At 37.1% G+C, this 21,320-nt stretch overlaps 1 protein-coding gene and 1 non-coding gene across 4 annotated transcripts in view; both read right to left on the bottom strand.

Annotated features, from left to right (window-relative positions):
* The window catches only part of DPP8 (dipeptidyl peptidase 8), a 69,660-nt gene that overhangs the window by 5,730 nt on the left and 42,610 nt on the right, over window positions 1-21,320 (bottom strand). Inside the window, exons 14-20 of one of the 3 annotated variants that reach the window (XM_070420710.1) lie at window positions 21,112-21,264; window positions 20,702-20,837; window positions 19,060-19,205; window positions 10,527-10,673; window positions 9,180-9,332; window positions 7,219-7,361; window positions 6,083-6,194 (exon numbers count right to left, since the gene is read on the bottom strand). In XM_070420710.1, coding sequence (XP_070276811.1) covers window positions 6,083-6,194; window positions 7,219-7,361; window positions 9,180-9,332; window positions 10,527-10,673; window positions 19,060-19,205; window positions 20,702-20,837; window positions 21,112-21,264 — 990 coding nt within the window. Of the gene's footprint in view, window positions 1-6,082; window positions 6,195-7,218; window positions 7,362-9,179; window positions 9,333-9,358; window positions 10,124-10,526; window positions 10,674-19,059; window positions 19,206-20,701; window positions 20,838-21,111; window positions 21,265-21,320 lie in introns of those variants that run through there. The other 2 variants (XM_070420719.1, XM_070420729.1) reach the window with 2 other exon arrangements.
* LOC139001410 (small nucleolar RNA SNORA38) lies at window positions 11,185-11,317 on the bottom strand. The gene has a single exon (XR_011470001.1). It is a non-coding gene; the product is annotated as a small nucleolar RNA SNORA38 (small nucleolar RNA).

Genomic DNA, 21,320 nt, shown 5'->3' with positions numbered 1-21,320 from the left:
CTTACAGCATATATAAGAATAAACTTAAAATAGATTAAAGACTTAAATGTAAGGCCCTCTCTTCTTTTTATAATTCCCTATATACCACTAAGCTTACAGGATTTATGTGTAGACCAATGGTTCTTCAAGTGTGGTCTGCAGACTTCTTAGATCCTCAAACACCCTTTCAAGAGACACATAAACTACTTTCAGAATAATACTGAAGTATTATTTGCCTTTATTTCCTGGGTTGGCATTTGTTTTGGTAATGCAAAAGCAATGGTAATAGTGCTGGTGCCTTAGTATTAATCAAGGCAATGACATTAAATTGTACTAGAAGTCATAGTATTTTTCACCACCACATAATTGCAGTGAAAAGGAAAAATGCCAATTTTACTTAAGTCTCAAAAAAATTAGAAATAAATTTTCTTAAATTGCAACCCTTGAGTAGATTTCTTTTTAATATTCTGTGTGATGAAATGGAAAGAACGAATAAATTACTTCTATCAGATGTCTCAAGAAAAACAATGTGTGCAACTGAGTTGTGAGCTGAACTGTCACTTTCTAACTGCCACTTTTTAACATGAAAGAATGGCTGACAATTATGATGATTCAGACTTGGGTATCTGGCAAACATTTTCTCAAAAATGAATGAAGTGATCTTGGTCACTTCAAGGATAACACTGACAGTGTTTGTTGCTGATGATAGTTTTGTTGTTGGTGTTGTACATATTCCTTTTTTGCCTTTTTTTCTTTTTAATATTTTTACTGATTTCAGAGAGAGGAAGGGAAAGAAATAGAAATACTGATAGAGAAACACACCGATCAGTTGCCTCCTACACGCCTGCCCCTCGCCCCCCCTAAGATCGAACACAAAACCCAGGCATGTGCCCTGACTGGGAATCGAACCATGACCTCCTGGTTCATAGGTTGACTCTCAACCGCTGGGCCAGAGTGTGATGGGTTGAGTCCATGGGATGACACTCAACCACCTTGAGCCACAAAGGCCAGGCGCCAATGATAAATTTTGTTAAGAGGAAATTAAAATTTTGGAAAACTTACATCTACCACTACTAGTTCATGAGCTTCCCAATATGCACTTAAGAGACTTTTCTGATGAGATCAGTGGAATTTTCATGTGAGTTTTAAAATACTATATAATTAAATGAGTCAATATTCAGAAGACTGGCAATACACAGTGAACCAGAATTTTCCAGATGGCCAATGCACGGTAAAAGATCCATTTGAAGTACAAGATCCAACAGATGATAATGTAACAGAGTATGAAAAGTTTATCGATTTACCATCGCACCAAAAAAATTAAGATACCTAGGAATAAACTTAACTAAAGAGGTTAAAGACCTCTACTCAGAAAACTACAGGACGTTGAAAAAAGAGATAGAGGAAGACATAAACAGATGGAAGAACATACCATGTTCTTGGATTGGTAGAATCAACATCATTAAAATGTCCATACTACCCAAAGCAATCTATACATTCAACGCACTTCCCATTAAAATACCAATGGCCTTCTTCAAAGATCTAGAACGAACTCTCCAAAAATTCATCTGGAATAAAAAAAGACCCCGAATAGCTGCAACGATCCTGAGAAAGAACAAAGTAGGTGGGATCTCAATGCCAGATATCAAGCTGTATTACAAAGCCACTGTTCTCAAAACTGCCTGGTACTGGCACAAGAACAGACATATAGATCAGTGGAATAGAATAGAGAGTCCAGAAATTAGCCCGAACCAATATGCTCAATTAATTTTTGACAAAGGAGGCATGAACATACAATGGAGCCAAGATAGTCTCTTCAATAAATGGTGTTGGGAAAATTGGACAGACATATGCAAGAAAATGAAACTAGACCACCAACTTACACCATACACAAGAATAAACTCAAAATGGATAAAGGACTTAAATGTACGACAGGAAACCATAAAAATTCTAGAAGAATACAAAGGCAACAAAATCTCAGACATATGCCAAAACAATTTCTTCACTGATACAGCTCCTAGGGCAGTTGAAACTAAAGAGAAACTGAACAAATGGGACTACATCAAAATAAAAAGCTTCTGCACAGCAAAAGAAACCATCAACAAAACAACAAGAAAACCCACCTCGTGGGAAAACATATTTGCCAACGTCATATCTGATAAGGGCTTAATCTCCAAAATTTATAGGGAACTCATACAACTTAACAAAAAGAAGATAAACAATCCAATCAAAAAATGGGCAAAGGATCTAAATAGACACCTTTCAAAAGAGGACATTCAGAAAGCCAAGAGACATATGAAAACATGCTCAAAGTCACTAATCATCCGAGAGATGCAAATCAAAACAACAATGAGGTACCATCTCACACCTGTCAGAATGGCCATCATCAACAAATCAACAAACGACAAGTGCTGGAGAGGATGTGGAGAAAAAGGAACACTTGTGCACTGCTGGTGGGAATGCAGACTGGTGCAGCCACTATGGAAGGCAGTATGGAGGTTCCTCAAAAAATTGGAAATGGAACTCCCATTTGACCCTGTGATCCCACTACTAGGAATATATCCCAAGAAACCAGAAACACCAATCAGAAAGGATATATGCACCCAGATGTTCATAGCAGCACAATTCACCATAGCTAAGATCTGGAAACAGCCTAAGTGCCCATCAGTAGATGAATGGATTAGAAAACTGTGGTACATCTACACGATGGAATACTATGCTGCTGTTAAAAAGAAGGAACTCCTACCATTTGCAACATCATGGATGGAACTGGAGAGCATTATGCTAAGTGAAACAAGCCAGTCAATGAAGGAAAAATACCACATGATCTCACTCATTCATGGATAATAAAGACCATTACAAACTTTTGAACAATAATAGATACAGAGGCAGAGCTGCCTCAAACTGATTGTCAAACTGCAGTGGGAAGGCCAGAGAGAGTTGGGGGGCAGGAGGGAGGGGAGTAAGAGATCAACTGAAGGACTTGTATGCATGCATATAAGCATAACTAATGGACATAAGACACTGGGGGGTAAGGGAGGGTAGTGGTTTGTCAAGGGCGGGGGGGGGGGGGAAAGGATACTTATGTAATACCCTTTGTAATACTTTAAGAGGAAAATAAAAAAAAAATAAAAAAAAAAAAAAAAAAAAAAAAAAAGAAAAGTTTATCGATATGGCTCAGAGTCCACCGTTAAGAAACTACCATTTGTCCAGTTTTGTGGTATCAAAGAAGAATAACCACAATTATCTGAAAACTCTAAAACTCCCATTTCTTAAATATATATTCTGTAAGGCTGAATTTTCTTCACATACTTTAGCCAAAACATTTCACAACAAACTGCATTGGAAGTAGCTTATCCAGGTGTCTTCCTTATTAAGCCAAACATTATCTCCCCTCTCCTATAAAAATGTGATTTTCATTAACATGTAATAACTTTAAATAAATAAATATTTTAAATTAAAACAATTTTTAAAAGTTGATTTTAGAGAGAGAGAGGAAGGGGGAGGGGGGGGAGAGAGAGAGAGAGATAGAGAGAGAGAGAGAGAGAGAAAGAGAAACATCGATGTGAGGGAGATACATCTGATGGATAGCTTCCTGTACGCACCCCAACTGGGAATCAAACCCACATCCTGGATATGTGCTCTGACCAGGAATTTAATCAGCAACCTTTTGGTGCACAGGATGACGCTCTAACCAACTGAGCCACACCAGCCAAGGCTTAATATTTTTAATAGTATTAATATCTTATACAAGAAATACTGATAGACATAAATCACATAAATAAAAGCTGATATGTAAAGGGGACCAAAATGATTGATAGTTGCTGCTCTACCTCATAGTTTACCTACTGAAACAAAAAAGGAAAAAGTAATATTTTTCATTTCTTATGAGCATATAATCTGTGTAAGAAATAGAAAGGAGGAGGAGTTTTTCTTAAAACCTTTTTATTTGAGTAATGGAGCAATGAAGGTGTGTAATAACTTTCTGGTTTCTACTCTAATATCAATATAAAATTAAATTAAAAGACCATGTAGCCCTAGCTGGTTTGGCTCAATGGATAGAGCACTGGCCTGCAGACTCAAGTGTCCTGGGTTCGATTCCGGTCAAGGGCACATGTCTGGATTGTGGGCTTGATCCTCAGTAGGGGGTGTGCAGGAGGCAGCCAATCGATGATTCTCTCTCATCATTGATGTTTCTCTCTCTCTCTCCCTCTCCCTTCCTCTTTGAAATCAATAAAAAAACATATATATAAAAAGACCATGCAATCAGGTCCTAAAACTCCTTTGCACAACAATGTAATTAAGTAACATTTCCTCACCCTTCCAAGGGGAAGAAGAAAATCAAAAGAGGACAGAAATGGACTCCTGCCATCTTTTCCATGATTACAAACTGAAAGCAGATACAGATACACACATCATGGAATCCAATAGGCCAGTCTTCAGCCTGACTTCAACAGAATCTTAATTTTTATCCAACTAGGGGTACTATTAACTAGGCCTATTACTTTAGTTCTCTTAAACAAAGAATGGTCACAGCTGGAAATTAGGCCTTACTTCATAATTTATTGTATTTTGAAGTAATCAAACACTAATCACTATTTATTTTAAAAATGTAGAAAAACTCGACTGGGCCCTATAGGACACCTAGCACAGAAAGCCACTCTATCGACACAGCGAAACATAAAAAAATGTGGAGACAAAGAAACTGGACACAAATGACAGAAATGGAGGAAAGCAAACTACTGGATATAGAGTTCAAAACCACTCTTTTAAGGTTTTTCAAGAATTTTCTAGAAACCGCCGATAAACTTAATGAGACCCTCAAGGAATCTAATGAGACCCTCGAGGTTGTGATAAAGGACCAACTAGAAATTAAGCATACACTGACTGAAATAAAGAATATTATACAGACTCCCAACAGCAGACTAGAGGATCGCAAGAATCAAGTCAAAGATTTGAAATATGAAGAAGCAAAAAACACCCAACCAGAAAAGCAAAATGAAAAAATAATCCAAAAATACGAAGATAGTGTAAGGAGCCTCTGGGACAGCTTCAAGCGTACCAACATCCAAATTACAGGGGTGCCAGAAGAAGAGAGAGCGCAAGATACTGAAAACCTATTTGAAGAAATAATGGCAGAAAACTTCCCCTACCTGGTGAAAGAAATAGACTTACAAGTCCAGGAAGCACAGAGAACCCCAAACAAAAGGAATCCAAAGAGGACCACACCAAGACACATCATAATTAAAATGCCAAGAGCAAAAGACAAAGAGAGAATCTTAAAAGCAGCAAGAGAAAGAATCTCAGTTACCTACAAGGGAATACCCATACGACTGTCAGCTGATTTCTCAACAGAAACTTTGCAGGCCAGAAGGGAGTGGCAAGAAATATTCAAAGTGCTGAATAGCAAGAACCTACAACCAAGATTACTTTATCCAGCAAAGCTAACATTCAGAATTGAAGGTCAGATAAAGAGCTTCACAGATAAGGAAAAGCTAAAGGAGTTCATCACCACCAAACCAGTATTATATGAAATGCTGAAAGGTATCCTTTAAGAAGAGGAAGAAGAAGAAAAAGGTAAAGATACAAACTATGAACAACAAATATGCATCTATCAACAAGTAAATCTAAAAATCAAGTGAATAAATAATCTGATGAACAGAATGAACTGGTGATTATAATAGAATCAGGGGCATAGAAGGGGAGTGGACTGACTATTCTTAGGAGGGAAAGGGGTGTGGGGAATGCAGGAAGAGACTGAACAAAAATCGTGCACCTATGGATGAGGACAGTGGGGGGGGGGGTGAGGGTGGGGGGGGTGGGAAACGGGTGGAGGGGAGCTATGGGGGGGAAAAGAGGAACAACTGTAATAATCTGAACAATAAAGATTTAATTTAAAAAAAAGTGAAGGGATGGAAAAACATTTTCCATGCAAATGGAAAAGAAAAAAAAAGTTGGAGCAGCAATACTCATATCTGACAAAATAGATGTTAAAAGCATCATGCTAAGCCAGTGGTTCTCAACCTGTGGGTTGCAACCCATTTGGGGGTCGAACAACCCTTTCACAGGGGTTGCAAAAAAAAAAAAATGTAGAAAAACTCACCTGTAAATCATATGGTTTTCCAGCCCTCACTAAAAAACTCAATAATATACTGGTGTGTGCAAAATGGACATTCTCATCCAAGAATCCATGTAAGAGCAGTAAACGATTTGGTCTGGAGAAATGGAAACATCAGAGGATTAGGCAAAATAGAGTTTGAGAAAACCACTTAACTCTTTTAAACTAATCACAATTACCTATGCTAACCTCCTTATACTGTAGAACAAGGATTCAACATTTTCAACATTAATATATTTGTAAAATATTAACCAGATGCTATGTGTATGAAAGATTTAAAAAATAAAAAGAACATTGTACAATTTCCTATTAAGATATTAGCACACATCCTATATAATAAAAACCTAATATGTAATATGCTAAGTGTCTGGTCATCCATTCAACTAATCAAAGCGTAATATGCTAATGATATGCTTAGGCCGCTCAACTGCTCGCTATGACATGCACTGACCATCAGGGGGCAGAGAGTCGATCGGTCAACCAGTCACTATGATGCGCACTGACCACCAGGGGCAGACGCTCTGACTGGTAGGTAAGCTTGCTGCTGGGGTCTGGCCCATCAGGACTGAGTGAGACGGGCCGGACACACCCTGGAACCCTCCTGCAGTCCCTCCCCGGCTGGCCAACCTTCCGCATCCCTCCCCAGCCCTGATGGTGTACTGGTGGGGTCCCTCGGCCTGGCCTGTGCCCTCTCGCAATCTGGGATCCCTTGGGGGATGTTGGAGAGCCGGTTTCGGCTCGATCCCACAGGCCAGACCAAGGGACCCCATTGCTGCACGAATTCGTGCACCAGGCCTCTAGTCAATAATAATGGCATGTCCCCAGAAAATGAAAAATCATAAACATTATTTGTAAAATAACGCAGAAATAAAATTTTTTCCACCTTAAATAGTAGTGCACTTAAACTTCTTTTATAGCACAAGCAAATTGTTTCAAATATAACTTGTAAAAAAAAAACCCCCACACAAATGATAGGAAGTGGCCTATAATTCAGCTTTGAGAATCACCCATGCCATATTAGTATTCTATAAAATATTGGTCTTGGTTACAGTATCTATAGTTTTCATTACTATTAAATAAAATTTTAAATTTATAATCTTAATTTAAAAGCTTGAACTTACTCAGAGGGGAACTTTTCTGCTTGCATGGCCACAGATCCTAAGTAATAGCCCTGTTCATTCTGGTCAGGGTGACCCATGTAACGTTCTGTGTAGCCTGTATCATAGAAGATCCACAGAGTGACTGGGGCTCCAGCAATAGCAACCTGCATAAGGCAATAGTGATAGTCAAGTGTGGTCCAGAAAAGAATGGCTAGTAAAGAGGTTTTAACTGCAAGTTAATAGGCTAATATTATCATTAGGCTTTAGCTCCACTACTGGAGCTACATGGTCTCAGGACACTCAAAAAATCAAAGTGGAGTGCCAAGGTCAAGAACTTGATACTTTGTGAGTCAGTTAGCGTTTTGTTCCATAGGCATGCTGTATACCAAACCCTTAATATGGGCTAGTTGAAATATAAGCATGTTTGTTAAGAGGGCAGACTGAACTAGAACATATGAATGCCTCAGTATAAACTCATTCCTGCCACTGGAGAAAAATGTCCTAGAAGTGTCAGCTTTATATAGAAAAAACAATCTTTTTTTTTTTTAAGCTTCTGTTGGCAGTACAGAATTTAAAGTAATAAATGAAATACATTTAAGCATTAAATAGTTACCTCATTTTAAGGTTCCCACACACACTTTTATATTTAAATATTATAATTATATTCTTGACAGCTATAAACCTTGAGAAATTATGATAGTTTTCAGAGTTCACCTTGTGGTTATTAAAAATAAAGATTAACTGAATATACATTAAAACAAAATAAAACCTTATCATTTAAAAAAATTTTTTTTTGTTAATCCTCATCTGAGGATATTTTTTTTCATTGACTTTTTTAGAGAGAGTAGAAGAGCGGGAGGGAGGGAAGGAGGAGAAAGAGAAAGAAACATTGGCTGCCTACAGCATGAGCCCTAACTGGGGCCAGGGATCAAACCTACAACCCAGGCATGTGCCCTTGACTGGGAATCAAACCTGTGACCCTGCCATGAGTGGGCTGATGTTCTAATCATTTAGCAACACCGGCCAGGGCCATATTTATTCTTAAAAGTAAAAATTATTTTTCACTATAAAATAAAATCATGTTATTGAAATACAGGGTGGAGCAAAAGTAGGTTTATAGTTATGAGTACATAAAACAGTTTATTCTTATATTATTATTTATTAATGATTGTTTTATTTTTCATATGAACAACTGTAAACTTACTTTTGCCCTACCCTATATAAAAAAACCCACTACTCATAATCCCCACTCCCTTAACAACTGTTAGCATCTTTTTTCTTAAAATATATTGTTATTGATTTCAGAGGAGAAGGGAGAGGGAGATAGAAACATCAATGATGGGAATCATCGATCATCTGCCTCCTACACGCCCCACACTGGGGATCGAGTGAGCAACCCAGACATGTGCCCTTGACCAGAACTGATCCTTCAGTCCACAGGCTGACGCTCTATCCACTGAGCCAAACCAACTAGGCCGACAAGTGGTTTTTAAAAAAATAGATAACAAGTAAATATACAGCTCATATGGATACACAAGTTGACAGATATTTCTATTATCTCACATTGCTATTAAAACACAAAAACCACTCTGGCCAGTTTTCTCAGTGGTTACAGCATCGCCCGAGGACGATGAGGGTTCAACGTCTGGTCAAGTTCACATACCTCGGTTGCAGGTTCCTTAGCCCCAGTAGCGGCATGTGGGGAGGCAACCAATCAATGTGTCTCTCTCATGTCCATGTTTTTTTTCTCCCCCTCCTTCCTCTCTTCCACTCTCTCCAGAAATCAACAGGGGAGAAAAAAAATCCTTAGGTGAGGATTAACAAGCAAAACAAACAAACAAAAAACCCCCCACAGAAATCCTAACATTCCATAATAATGCCAACTTTGTAAAACTTCAGAAAAATCATCATTTTCTTATATCCTCAATTTACCGAAAATTCTGTCCTTATTACCAAAAGAAGTGCATTAGGAAGTCACATACCCTGAAGATATCTGATCTCTGGATTAATGCCATCAGGGAGAGGTATCCTCCATAGGACCAGCCATGGATGCCCACACGATCTAAATCAATGAAATCATATCGAGAAGCTAGATATTGGAGTCCTTCTACCTGGTCATCAATTTCTATTTGTCCCTGTCAAAAAAGAGAGAACATTTCACTGATTAATGAATAAAAGTCTCATTATAAGAGTGCTTTTGAAGCTAAAAAAAAAGTTATTAAAAATACCTGTAGTTTTTTTTAGATTAGAACTCACTGCCCAAAAAACTTTTTAAAAAACTGTATTTAGAGATAGGAGCCTATAGCTTCTGTTGCTAGTCTGCCCTAGAGTTTAGTTATCCCTTACTCATAAATTTCTTTCCTACTGCAACCCAAACTGTCCCTTACCATATGGGTATTTCCCACTTGTTCCATTTGTTCTGTTGTCTGCTAAGAGTCAGCATCTTCCTTGTAACAAGCCTTCCCATACCCAAAGGCAAAAAATCAGCCCTCTTAAGTGGTTGACTAATTTCACTTCTCCTTTTTAAAATGTAATGCAGTAGAGTTGAAGGAATCACTCTTGAGACCTTATCCTCCTGTTTCCCCATAGTATACCTCTAAGAACTGAACATACCATTTCTTTAAAGTCCTATGAAGTCTTAATTCCTACCACCTCCACCCTGTCTGTATTACTAGGCCTGCCAGTGCACACAATCTCACTTCACTGAGCAAAAAACAAAAATAAAAACAAAAAACTTACATGAGAATACAACATAAGGTCAAAGAACTGGCTGTGGGAGAAAATCCCCATGTCTTACTCAGCATGTCCAATACACTGGCAAACACAGTAATTGCCTTACTGTGCAAAAGGAACATCGGATTCTCATCATTTCCCAAAGCAGCAGAAAGGACATGGGGCATCTCTAAAAGGTAGCATTTAAAGCTTCCTGTAGAGAGAAAGAGGCTTGTCACAAGGAAGGCACTAACCAGTTGGTTTCTCTCTTCACAGAGGACAGAACAAATCTCAATTATTCCTCTCAATAGTGTACAGGATGCTGAAAGCTAAATGTTGCTGCCTTCTGGCTAAGCTGGATATACAAAAAAGGAAGAGAGGCTATTTCTATGTAAAGGTGGTTCTATCTCAGCTCCCCAAAATTATATACAAGTAGATACGAGCTAGCCTAGTGAGTATCAAGATGCATCTTCCCTCCCATCCCCAAACTCTAACACACACACACTCTCTCATTCACTCACAGCCCCTTCCCCCGACTCTCTCTCTCTGGGATTTCACACCAAACAATGCACCAGAAAATGTGTCTTTGAAAGAAAAATGTTTGTATGTTCACACACCATTTTATATTTAAAGGCGCCTTCAAATTTAAGCCCTCGGTGACAGGATCCCCTGTTGTCTATCACTACAACCACATAACCCAGGGAGGCTAGAGTGTTCAAACGGAAATACTTGACTCCTTTAAACCGATTATTCACCAACTGCACCTGAGGAAGAAATACAACTTCAGTGAAATTTATTATATGGTAGCATACAAAAGCATAATAGAAGCAGGACACTGTGAAAAGTAGAAAGCTTAAATTTATAACATTATTTTGCCTTTAAAATAATATAGTATCATTAATTATAGGACAATGTTGTACAGAAGATCTCTAGAACTTATTCATCTGGCTTAACTGAGACTTAATGCCCATTGATTACAACTCTTTCCCCCCTCCATTTATTTTTAAATTAACTTAAATTTTGTCATGTTTATGTTGCTTCTTTTTTCTTTTTTAATGTATTTTTATTGATTTCAGAGAGGAAGGGAAAAGAAGAGAGAGACAGAAACATCAATGATGAGAAAGAATCATTGATCGGCTTCCTCTTACACGCACCACACTGGGGATCAAGCCCGCAAACTGGGTTTGTGTTTTGACCTGGAATTGAACTGGTTCATGGGCCTATGCTCAACCATTGAGCCACGCCAGTCAGGCTCTTTTTTCTTTTCCTTTTCTTCTATGTGGGATGGTTGATCTTGAGCCTGCAGGGAGCAAGCTGGCCTCAGATTTCTCCAAGTCCACATTTCTTTGCCTCCAAATCTTAAGTATCCAAAGACAAGGAAACACTGACATGGTTTTAGGTAGGAGGGTACTTCTTTTCTTTCTTAACTTCACACTTAATTCAGGGCAATTACTGAGCAACTAATGATTTTAAAACTATAACCTAGATATTAATTACATATAAGACAAGAGATTTAACCTATCCCATAGATAAAGTTACTAAAATGATTACTTCTACCCTGAAGAACTGTGTCAAATGGTAGAGACGAGGATAAATAGATCATTTTTCTTCCCTACCTATCTCTTCTGGGATTATCTTTGACCAGTAGTAGGAAAACTTAGTATTTTAATAAAATACTGTGATTAGTCTAGGTACTTTTTCCCTATTACAAAAATCAGTGCAAAAGGCAGAATAATTCTTAAATACCTTTATTGCCCAAAAACTATACATAAAAATGACTGGGAAATTAAATGTAGCTTTGTGTTTCACCAGGAATAAACTATCTAGTGAAAAGAGGACTTTAATTAGTGGGAAGAAAATTACAGAAGGTCAAGGTTTGCTGGACACTAGATAGATATTAAACAACAACAAAACAGTCCTGGCAAGTGAGAAAGAAGTTTTCTCTGGCTGATACCAATGGGAAAACCAAGTCAGTCAGGAGTTAAGCAAGAATCAACATTGGCCCTGGCTAGATAGCTCAACTATCGTATGAGTGTTGTCCCCATATGCCAAGGTTGCAGGTTTGATTCCTGGTCAGAGCACCTAAAAGAATCAACCAATGAATGCATAAACAAGTGGAACAACAAACTGATGTTACTCTCTTTCTAAAAAATCAATTAAAATAAGAATCAACACTACCTTCCCTCAATAAATAGCTACGAGCATTTATTGGGTTAGATTGGGGTGGGAGGTGTAGAAAATCTTCTCGTTTTGAACATTTGGACGTCAGTACCACTGTAACAACTGTCAAACTGGTCTTCCTGTTTCTATTCTTGTCCTCCTATAGTCTGTTCATAAGGTAGCAGAGCAATGTTTTAAAAATGTAAATCAGCTACTATTTTGTAGCTTAGCGCCCTCCAATGGTAAACTCCTTACCATTGCCTTTGAGACCCTACATTGTCTGGCCTTTGGCAATTTCTCTGACCTCATCTCATACCATTTCTTTCCCTATGCACTGTACTCTAACCTTATTATCAACTATGATTATAACCACAGGACCTTGAACTTGACATTTACTGTTCCCTCTGTCTGAAATGCTCTTCCCTTAGATTTTTAATGTGGCTCATTCTTTCTCATCCTCTGTAGAGACTTTTTCTTACCTTCCTATTGGAACTTACATTTTAGTGATTTTGCCATCCTCTTTCCGAACAATTATTCATAGCCTTCCATTTATGAAGTAATATATATTTTGTGTCTACTTGTTATTTTCCTCATTAAGCTCTATAAGGGTGGATCATTAGTCTGAGTTGCACACTGCGGTATCCTCACTGTCTAGATCAAACCATAACCTCCTGGTTCATAGGTTGACACTCAAACACTGAGCCACGCTGGCCAGGCCTTGGATTGTGACACTTTGACCTGACTACACACCAAAAACAAACATGGGCCACTGACATGATTTAATCAAGTTTCACAAGGCTATTATGTGCCATTAGAAAGGAGCCTTTTCGTAATAAACTCAAATGGAGTCATCCAGCAAGAGGATGAATTGATTTCCCTGTAGGTTGAAGTGCCAGAGGCATTCTACCATGGAAAGTCTCCTAGGGAAATCTCCCTACAAACTGAATGTCAGCTTCTCCTATGGCCTCACCAAATTTGAATGTTTCTAAGGAACACTTTGAGAAAGGAATTGTTTCTATAAGTGCAAGAAAGTACAGTTGAGTTCATAGAGAGGTGTAGAGGATCTACCTAATACATAGTCACAAACCCAAATGGAAAGCCAAAATGAAGAGACAAAGAAACAACCCCCAAATGAAAGAACTAGAGAATTCTCCAGAAGAAGAGATAAATAAAGCAGAGATAAAAAATTTATCTGGATCAGAGTTCAGAATAATTATGGTAAAAATGCTCAACAGCATGAAGAAAGATATAGTAACTATGAAAAAAGTACAGTCTGAGATAAAGAATGACATAACACAAATAAAGAACACATTAGAAGGAATACACAGCAGATTAGGGGAAGCTGAGGATCAAATCAGTGAATTAGAAGACAGAGTTGAAAATATCACTCAATCAGAAAACCAAAAAGAAAAAACAATTAAAAAACAGGAGGACAGCTTAAGGGAGCTGTGGGACAATGTGAAACATAACAATATTAGAATAGCAGGTGTGCCAAAAGAGGCAAAAAGGGAGAAAGGCATAAAGAAGGTGTTTAAAGAAATAATGGCAGAAAACTTCCCTAACCTGGTAAAGGGAAAAGTCACACAAGTGCAGGAGGCACAAAGAACCCCAAACAAGAAGAACCCAAATAGGCCCACACCCAGACACATAATTAAAATGCCAAAAATTAAAGACAAAGAGAATCTTAAAGGCAGCAAGAGAAAAGAAAACTGTTACCTACAAAGGAGTTCCCATAAGGCTGACACCTGATTTCTCATCAGAAACTCCAAAGGCCAGAAGGGAGTAGCATGAAGTACTCAAAGTAATGGAAAGCAAGGATCTGAGACCAAGATTACTATATCCAGCAAGGCTATCATTCAAAATAGACGGTCAAATAAAGAGCTTCCCAGACAAAAAAAGGCTAAAGGAGTACATCACCACCAAGCCAGCATTACAAGAAATGCTAAAGGGATTGCTGTAATGAGAAGAAGAAACAGAGAGAGAAACCTAGCCATACAGAATTAACACGTTAAGCGCCCAGTCACCGGTGACTGACACTATACTTTCCGTCTGGAAGACAAAACAGGCTGGGTGCTTAATGTGTTAAAATGGCAATAAATAAGTACCTATCAGTAATAACCCTAAATGTAAATGGATTAAATGCTCCAATCAAAAGGCGTAGGGTAGCTGAATGGGTACAAAAACATGATCCAACTACCAGTATATGCTGTCTACAAGAGACCCACCTCAAAACAAAAGACACACAGGATGAGAGTGAAGGGATGGAAAAACATTTTCCATGCAAATAGAAAAGAAAACAAGCTGGAGTAGCAATGCTCATATCCGACAAAATAGACTTTAAAATGAAGGCTATTACAAGAGACAACAAAGGTCACTACATAATACTAAAGGGATCAATCCAACAAACATATATGCACCCAATATAGGAGCACCTACATATATAAAAAAAACTTCTAGAGGACTTTAACGGAGAGATCGACAACAATACAGTCACAGTAGGGGACTTTAACACTCCTCTGACTTCACTGGATAGATCTTCCAGACAAAAACTTAACAAGGAAACAGAGATTCTAAAAGACACACTGGATCAGATGGATTTAATTGACATTTATAGAACATTTCACCCCAACGTAGCAGAATATACATTCTTCTCAAGTGCACATGGATCATTCACAAAGATAAATGACATGTTAGGACACAAAACAAGTCTCTACAGGTTCAAGAAGACTGAAATCATATCAAGCATCATCTCAGATCAGAGTGGAATGAAATTAGAAATCAACTACGTAAAAACGCCCCAAAACATTCAAACACATGGAGGCTAAATAGCATGTTATTAAACAAAGATTGGGTTACCAATGAGATCAAGAAAGAAATAAAAAACTTCCTGAAAACAAATGAAAATGAACACACAACAACCCAAAATCTCTGGGACATAGCAAAAGCAGTCCTGAGAGGGAAGTTCATAGCACACTACAGGCAACTTCAAAAAACAAAAAATCACCAATAAACTATTTAACCCTACAACTTAAAGAACTAGAAAGAGAAAAACAAGAAAAGCCTACAGTAAGTAGAAGAAATGAAATAATAAAGATTAGAGCAGAAATAAATAACAGAGACTAAAAAAACAATACAAAAAATCAATGAAACCAAGAGCTGGTTCTTTGAAAGGCTAAACAAAATTGATAAACCATTAGCCAGACTCATCAAGAAACAGAGAGGACCCAAATAAATAAAATCAAAAATGAAAGTAGAGAAGTAACCACTGACACCACAGAAATACAAAGGATTGTAAGAAAATACTATGAACAACTATATGCCAACAAGCTGGACAATGTGGATGAAATAGACAAATTCTTAGAAAAATACAATCTCCCAAAACTAAATCAGGAAGAATCAAAAAACCTGAATAGTCCAATAACTGATGAAATAGAGGCAGTAATAAAAAAAACTCTCACCAAACAAAAAGCCCAGGTCCCGATGGCTTCACAGGGGAGTTTTACCAAACATTCAAAGAACTAACACGTATTTCAGAAAATCCAAGAGGAAGGAACACTGCAAACTCTTTTTATGAGGCCAGCATTATCCTAATTCCAAAACCAGATAAAGACATTACAAAGAAAGAGAATTACAGGCCAATATCCCTGAACATAGATGCTAAAATCCTCAACAAAATATTAGCAAAACTGCATCCAGTAATATATTAAAAAGGTCATGTACCATGATCAAGTGGGATTTATTCCAGAGATGCAAGGCTGGTACAATACTTGCAAATCAATAAATGTGATACATCACATAAACAAATTGAAAGACAAAAATCACATGATCATGTCAATAGATGCAGAAAAAGCATTCGACAAAATTCAACACCCATTTTTGATAAAAACCTCAGCAAAGTGGGAACAGAGGAAGTATATCTCAACATGATAAAGGCCAAACCTATAGCCAACATCATACTCAATGGGCAAAAACTAAAGCCATTTTCCCTAAGAACAGGAACAAGACAGAGATGACCACTTTTACCACTCCTGTTCAAGATAGTACTGGAAGTGCTAGCCATAGCGATCAGACAAGAAGAAATAAAAGGCATCCAAATTGGAAAAGAAGAAGTAAAACTGTCATGACATGATACTGTACATAGAAAACCCCAAAGACTCCAGTTGTGTTCATAAAGTAATCCAAACAAACTATTTTTTAAATTGCACTAAGATTTTTTTTATTATGTAAAATATACATAACATAAAATTTATTATTTCAGTCCTAGCCAGTTTGGCCCAGTGGATAGAGTGTTGGCCCGGGGACTGAAGGGTCCCGGCTTCGATTCCGGTCAAGGGCACATGCCCAGGTTGCAGGCTCAATACCCAGTAGGGGACATGCAGGAGGCAGCCAATCAATGATTCTCTCTCATCACTGATATTTCTCTCTCCCTCCCTCTCCCTTCCTCTCTGAAACCAATAAAAATATATTTTTAAAAAATGATCATGCCCTGATCGGTTTGGCTCAGTGGACAGAGCGTCGGTCTGCGGACTGAAGGGTCCCAGGTTCAATTCTGGTCAAGGGCATGTACTTTGGTTGCGGGCACATCCCCAGTAGGGGGTGTGCAGGGGGCAGCTGATCGATGTTTCTCTCTCATCGATGTTTCTAACTCTCTATCCCTCTCCCTTCCTCTCTGTAAAAAAATCAGTAAAATATATTTAAAAAAAAAAAAAATGATCATGCCAGAACCGGTTTGGCTCAGTGGATAGAGCGTCGGCCTGCGGACTGAAAGGTCCCAGGTTTGATTCCGGTCATGGGCATGTACCTGGGTTGCGGGCACATCCCCAGTAGGAGGTGTGCAGGAGGCAGTTGATCGATGTTTCTCTCTCATCGATGTTTCTAACTCTCTCTCTCTCTCTCTTCCTCTCTGTAAAAAATCAATGAAATATATTAAAAAAAAAAAAAGATCATTTCAGCCATTTTAAGTGTACAGTTCAGTGGCATTAAGTACATTCACACTGTTGTGCAACCATTACCACTATCCATTTCCACAACTTTTTTATCATCCCAACCAGAAACTCCCTTCATACCTATTAAATAGAACTTCCTATTTCTCCCTCAATCCCTGACAACTTCTACTTTGTTTCTATGAATTTGCTTGTTTAGGTACCTCATACAAGTAGAATAATACAATATTTGTCGTTTTGTGTCTGGCTTATTTCAGTTAGCACAATGTCCTCAAGGTTCATCCATGTTATATATTTTTAAGGCTATATAATATTCCGTCATGTACCACATTTTGTTTACCCATTCATCTGTCAATGGATACTGGGGGTTGCTTCTACCTTTTCGCTACTATGACTAACACTGCAATGGACATTGGAGTGCAAGTGTCTGTTCACATATCTGCTTTGAGTATACACCAGAAATGGGATTGTCCATCAGACTATAATTCTGTTTAACTTTTTAAAGAGCTGCCATAGTGACTGGACCATAGCTCTCTTAATGGGTATAATGTGGTGTCTCACTGTGGTTTTGATTTACACTTCCCTAATGACTAGTGATATTGAGTGTCTTTTCATTTGGCTTAGACTTTTAAAACTTAACTACTAATATGAGGTATCTGTTAGTCTTAAAATCTAGATAACCAGATAGTTTTTATACTGTGTTTTTCACATAGTTCATGTATCATTTCTTCATTGAGAAGGAAAATCTTAGCCTTACTAACAAAATAATTTAACAAAATATAAAGCTTCTGAAATTTCTTTTGAGTTTTTGTATTAAGCCTTAAAAAAAAAGTTTATAAAGATTTGACTTCAAGTTTTCAACAGAAGTCTAATTTAACATTCTCATGATTTATATGTAGATAATTATAATACAAATGTGAATCATGTTTGTTTGTAAAACACTTAACGATGGCAAAGTGATTTAACTTTATATAGATCATCGCTGAGAGTTTATGGTTTATGTAGTTATTTTACTTTTATTTTTTGGATGAGTTGAAATCTAGATATAGTTTCAGATACTAAGTAACTGGGCATAATGGTAAAGGATATTTACTGAGTACAAAACAGTGTAATTATATTCTAATTTCCTCAATGGCTCAATGTAACATATATAATCAAGAATAAACATTTTAAAAAATTACCAATTAACCAATTCACTGACCCCAAATACTTTACTCTGATAGACAATGGAATTTACTTAATACTCACATGCTAATATTTAATATAGAGAAAGGAAAATCAAGGTTAAGCTTTTTACAGTGATGAATAGTAGTATAGCAGTTGCCTTAACTAGCTAGTAAAAGTATTCTAGTTGCTTAAGAAATACAGCTTAGAATGAAGAGTGGAAATTCATCAGGTTACCATGGCTTTCTAAAAACAGCTGTTAAAACTCTTTTTATTTACCAAGAAATTTAATTAATTGCATTTCCCCCCAAAATTTCTTTAGATAGAAAACAACATATTTTCCTACTGAAATGAGTATTTCATTCCCCACAAGTTACAGTTCTTATTGTAAATTAAGAAATTGACACTGATTTACAAATTAGCCAGCTTCCTAAACTCCTAAACTGGATAATTAAAACATAAGCCAGAGTCAATAATAGCAGAGGCTCAACAATGCTCAAATCTTAACTTAAATAATTGACTTTTAAAACGTAATTACTAATATGAGGTTATCTGTTAGTCTTAAAAACTAGATAACCAGAGAGTTTTTATACTGTGTTTTTCACATATCATTTCTTCACTGGAAAGGAAAAACTTAGCCTTAACATCAAAATAATATAACAAAACATATAAAGCATCTTAGAGTGTCCTGTAATTTCTCTTTTGAGCTTCTTTGTATTAAGCCTTTTTTTTTAAGTTTATAAAGATTTGCCTTCAAGTTTTTAACAGAAGTCTAATTTAACATTTTCATGATTTATGTGTAGATAGCTATAATACAAATGTGAATCATGTTTGTATGTAAAACACACCTAATGATTATATATATGTAATAAAATATACCCACCTGAGGACCACCATATATGAACAACACAGTGGGGTATTTCTTTCCAGGTTGTAAATCATGAGGTTTGTAAAGCATTCCATACAATGTAAATCCAGTAGTACTTTCAAAAGAGAAAATTTCTGGAGGGGTATAGTCAGGAAGAGGACCTGCAAGGAAATAACATACCGAGTCTGTTAGAAAAGTTGTTATAGGAGCTCTACAATATGATAGCAAGTTAAAAATAAACCCACACTCAAAAATAAATAAATAAATAAACAAATAAGTAAATAAATAAAAATAAATAAGTAAAAAAATTAAAACATAAGTAAATAAAAATAAATAAATAAATAAGTAAGTAAGTAAATTAAAAAAAATAAACCCACACTCACACACAAATAACTGACCATCCCCCTTCCAGGTGATAAGCAAAAAATTATCTTTACAAAAAAAAACCTAATGAACATATCAAACTATCTAGTTCAGAAATAAACACACCGTATTCTGAATAATCCTTAGAACATAGAAATATTGTGCAGAACTATACAAATACTTTGTGCTCAGTTCGGTGTAACTTATTGATGTTTAATACATATATCTAATTAGAAACTGGAAGCACAAATTTAACTTAGTCATTTTAATTTGCTCAAGGCAGGTGCTCAATAAACATTTGTTTCTCATAATTAGAGAATAAGCCTAACCAGAAGCCAGAAAAAAGTCATGATCAATCTTTGGTTTACAGACCTATCCTAAGTCTGTGTGTGTATTGGATGATGTTACAGTTTAAGCATCATCATCACTATATTAAAAATTCTATTGTGCACATTAGAACATACCTACATCCTGTGATTTTATACTAATTCTTAATCCCTTAGCAAATATTAATGCATGAAAATACTTAACTGGATTAAAAGATAAAATTAGTACATTTTTTAAGAAATCAAACATTTTAAAAATAGATAATTAACCATGCTCTTCACTTCCATAGAGAACAGGAGTTCTTTTATGGCCATCCCAAGTGCTTCAAAAGTTTAAGAAAGTTATCAGCTGGTTATTCCCTAAAGCTATAGCTTCACTGCTCAAAGAGTATTACTAGTTCAGGGTACCATTATCTTCAAGCTCATTTGTTTATCTGGAAAATCATCCAAATGTGTAAACAAATGGTTTCCTGGCTGATATGTTTACTTTAATCCTATTTTCAAAAAGGCCTTCCAGCCCTAGCTGGTTTGGCTCAGTGGATAGAGCGTCGGGCCTGCAGACTGAAGGGTCCCAGGTTCGATTCTGGTCAAGGACACGTCGGGTTGCGGGCTTGATCCCCAGTGCGAGGTGTGCAGGAGGCAGCCGATCAATGATTCTCTCTCATCATTGATGTTTCTCTCTCTCTCCCTTCCTCTCTGAAATAAATAAAAATATATTTTAAAAAAGGCCTTCCAGACCTGCTCCTGCCTTGAGTGGGAGGTAGCCCATATTACTTGGTAGTTGTCAGAATAGGAGGGGTGGGATCAATCAGAAACCCAGCAGCTCGGAAACAGGCGGTAGTGAGAGATGGGAAGACTGTGTCCAGGAAATGTGGACATATCACACAGGTTTTAGAGTCTATAATAAGGTTGCCTATAACAATTAATGTGCTAATCCTACTTAAGATCAGGTTCAGGGAAATGAGTACCTGCTGAATCCAAAATGGTGGCCCAAAATTCCTTTGTTTTACAAGTTGAGTCATCTTCAGGACTTGACAGCTTGTAAAGGGACACAGAGTGTGGATTCTTCTGGTTACTGTACTTACTTATAAAGAAGTCACAATGCTAGAGAAAGAAGAAACAGTTACTTTTCCCCCAGGGAACAGTAACAAATGTTATCTGCTACTATATCTGCTCTGATGCCACAGGAGGAGTATGAGTCTGAGCATTTATGTACACACACAATGCTGAAGTTAATGTTAAACTTTTCAAAGTTTTTCCCGAGAATCAGACTTCTGCAGGCCAATTGGACCCATCTCCACATTACTCAAAAGGAGTAATATAAGAATAGAGGTTTTTTTCTATGACAGGAAACCCTTTTCAAACAGGGACTTAATACCCGGCTGATGCAGCAAGAGTGGGAATAGCCACGGTCGGTCAGCCTTGTCACTTCTCCAGGATTTACATAACTGACCACATACAGGTGATGTTCTAAAGGAGAATCTTTGGTGCCTTCAAAATATACCAGCTTTCTGACTTCATCAACCTGGATCTGTCAAAATAACAACAACATACAAATCAGAGCTAGCATGACCTTGGCAAGGTCAG

This window comes from Myotis yumanensis, unplaced genomic scaffold, assembly GCF_028538775.1.
Source record: "Myotis yumanensis isolate MYYU_CA2020_CCGP unplaced genomic scaffold, mMyoYum1.0.hap1 SCAF_1, whole genome shotgun sequence".
NCBI classification, from domain to species: Eukaryota; Metazoa; Chordata; class Mammalia; order Chiroptera; family Vespertilionidae; genus Myotis; species Myotis yumanensis.
The sequence above is the reverse complement of the archived record's forward strand: the minus strand, read 5'-3'. Positions and strand labels throughout refer to the sequence as shown.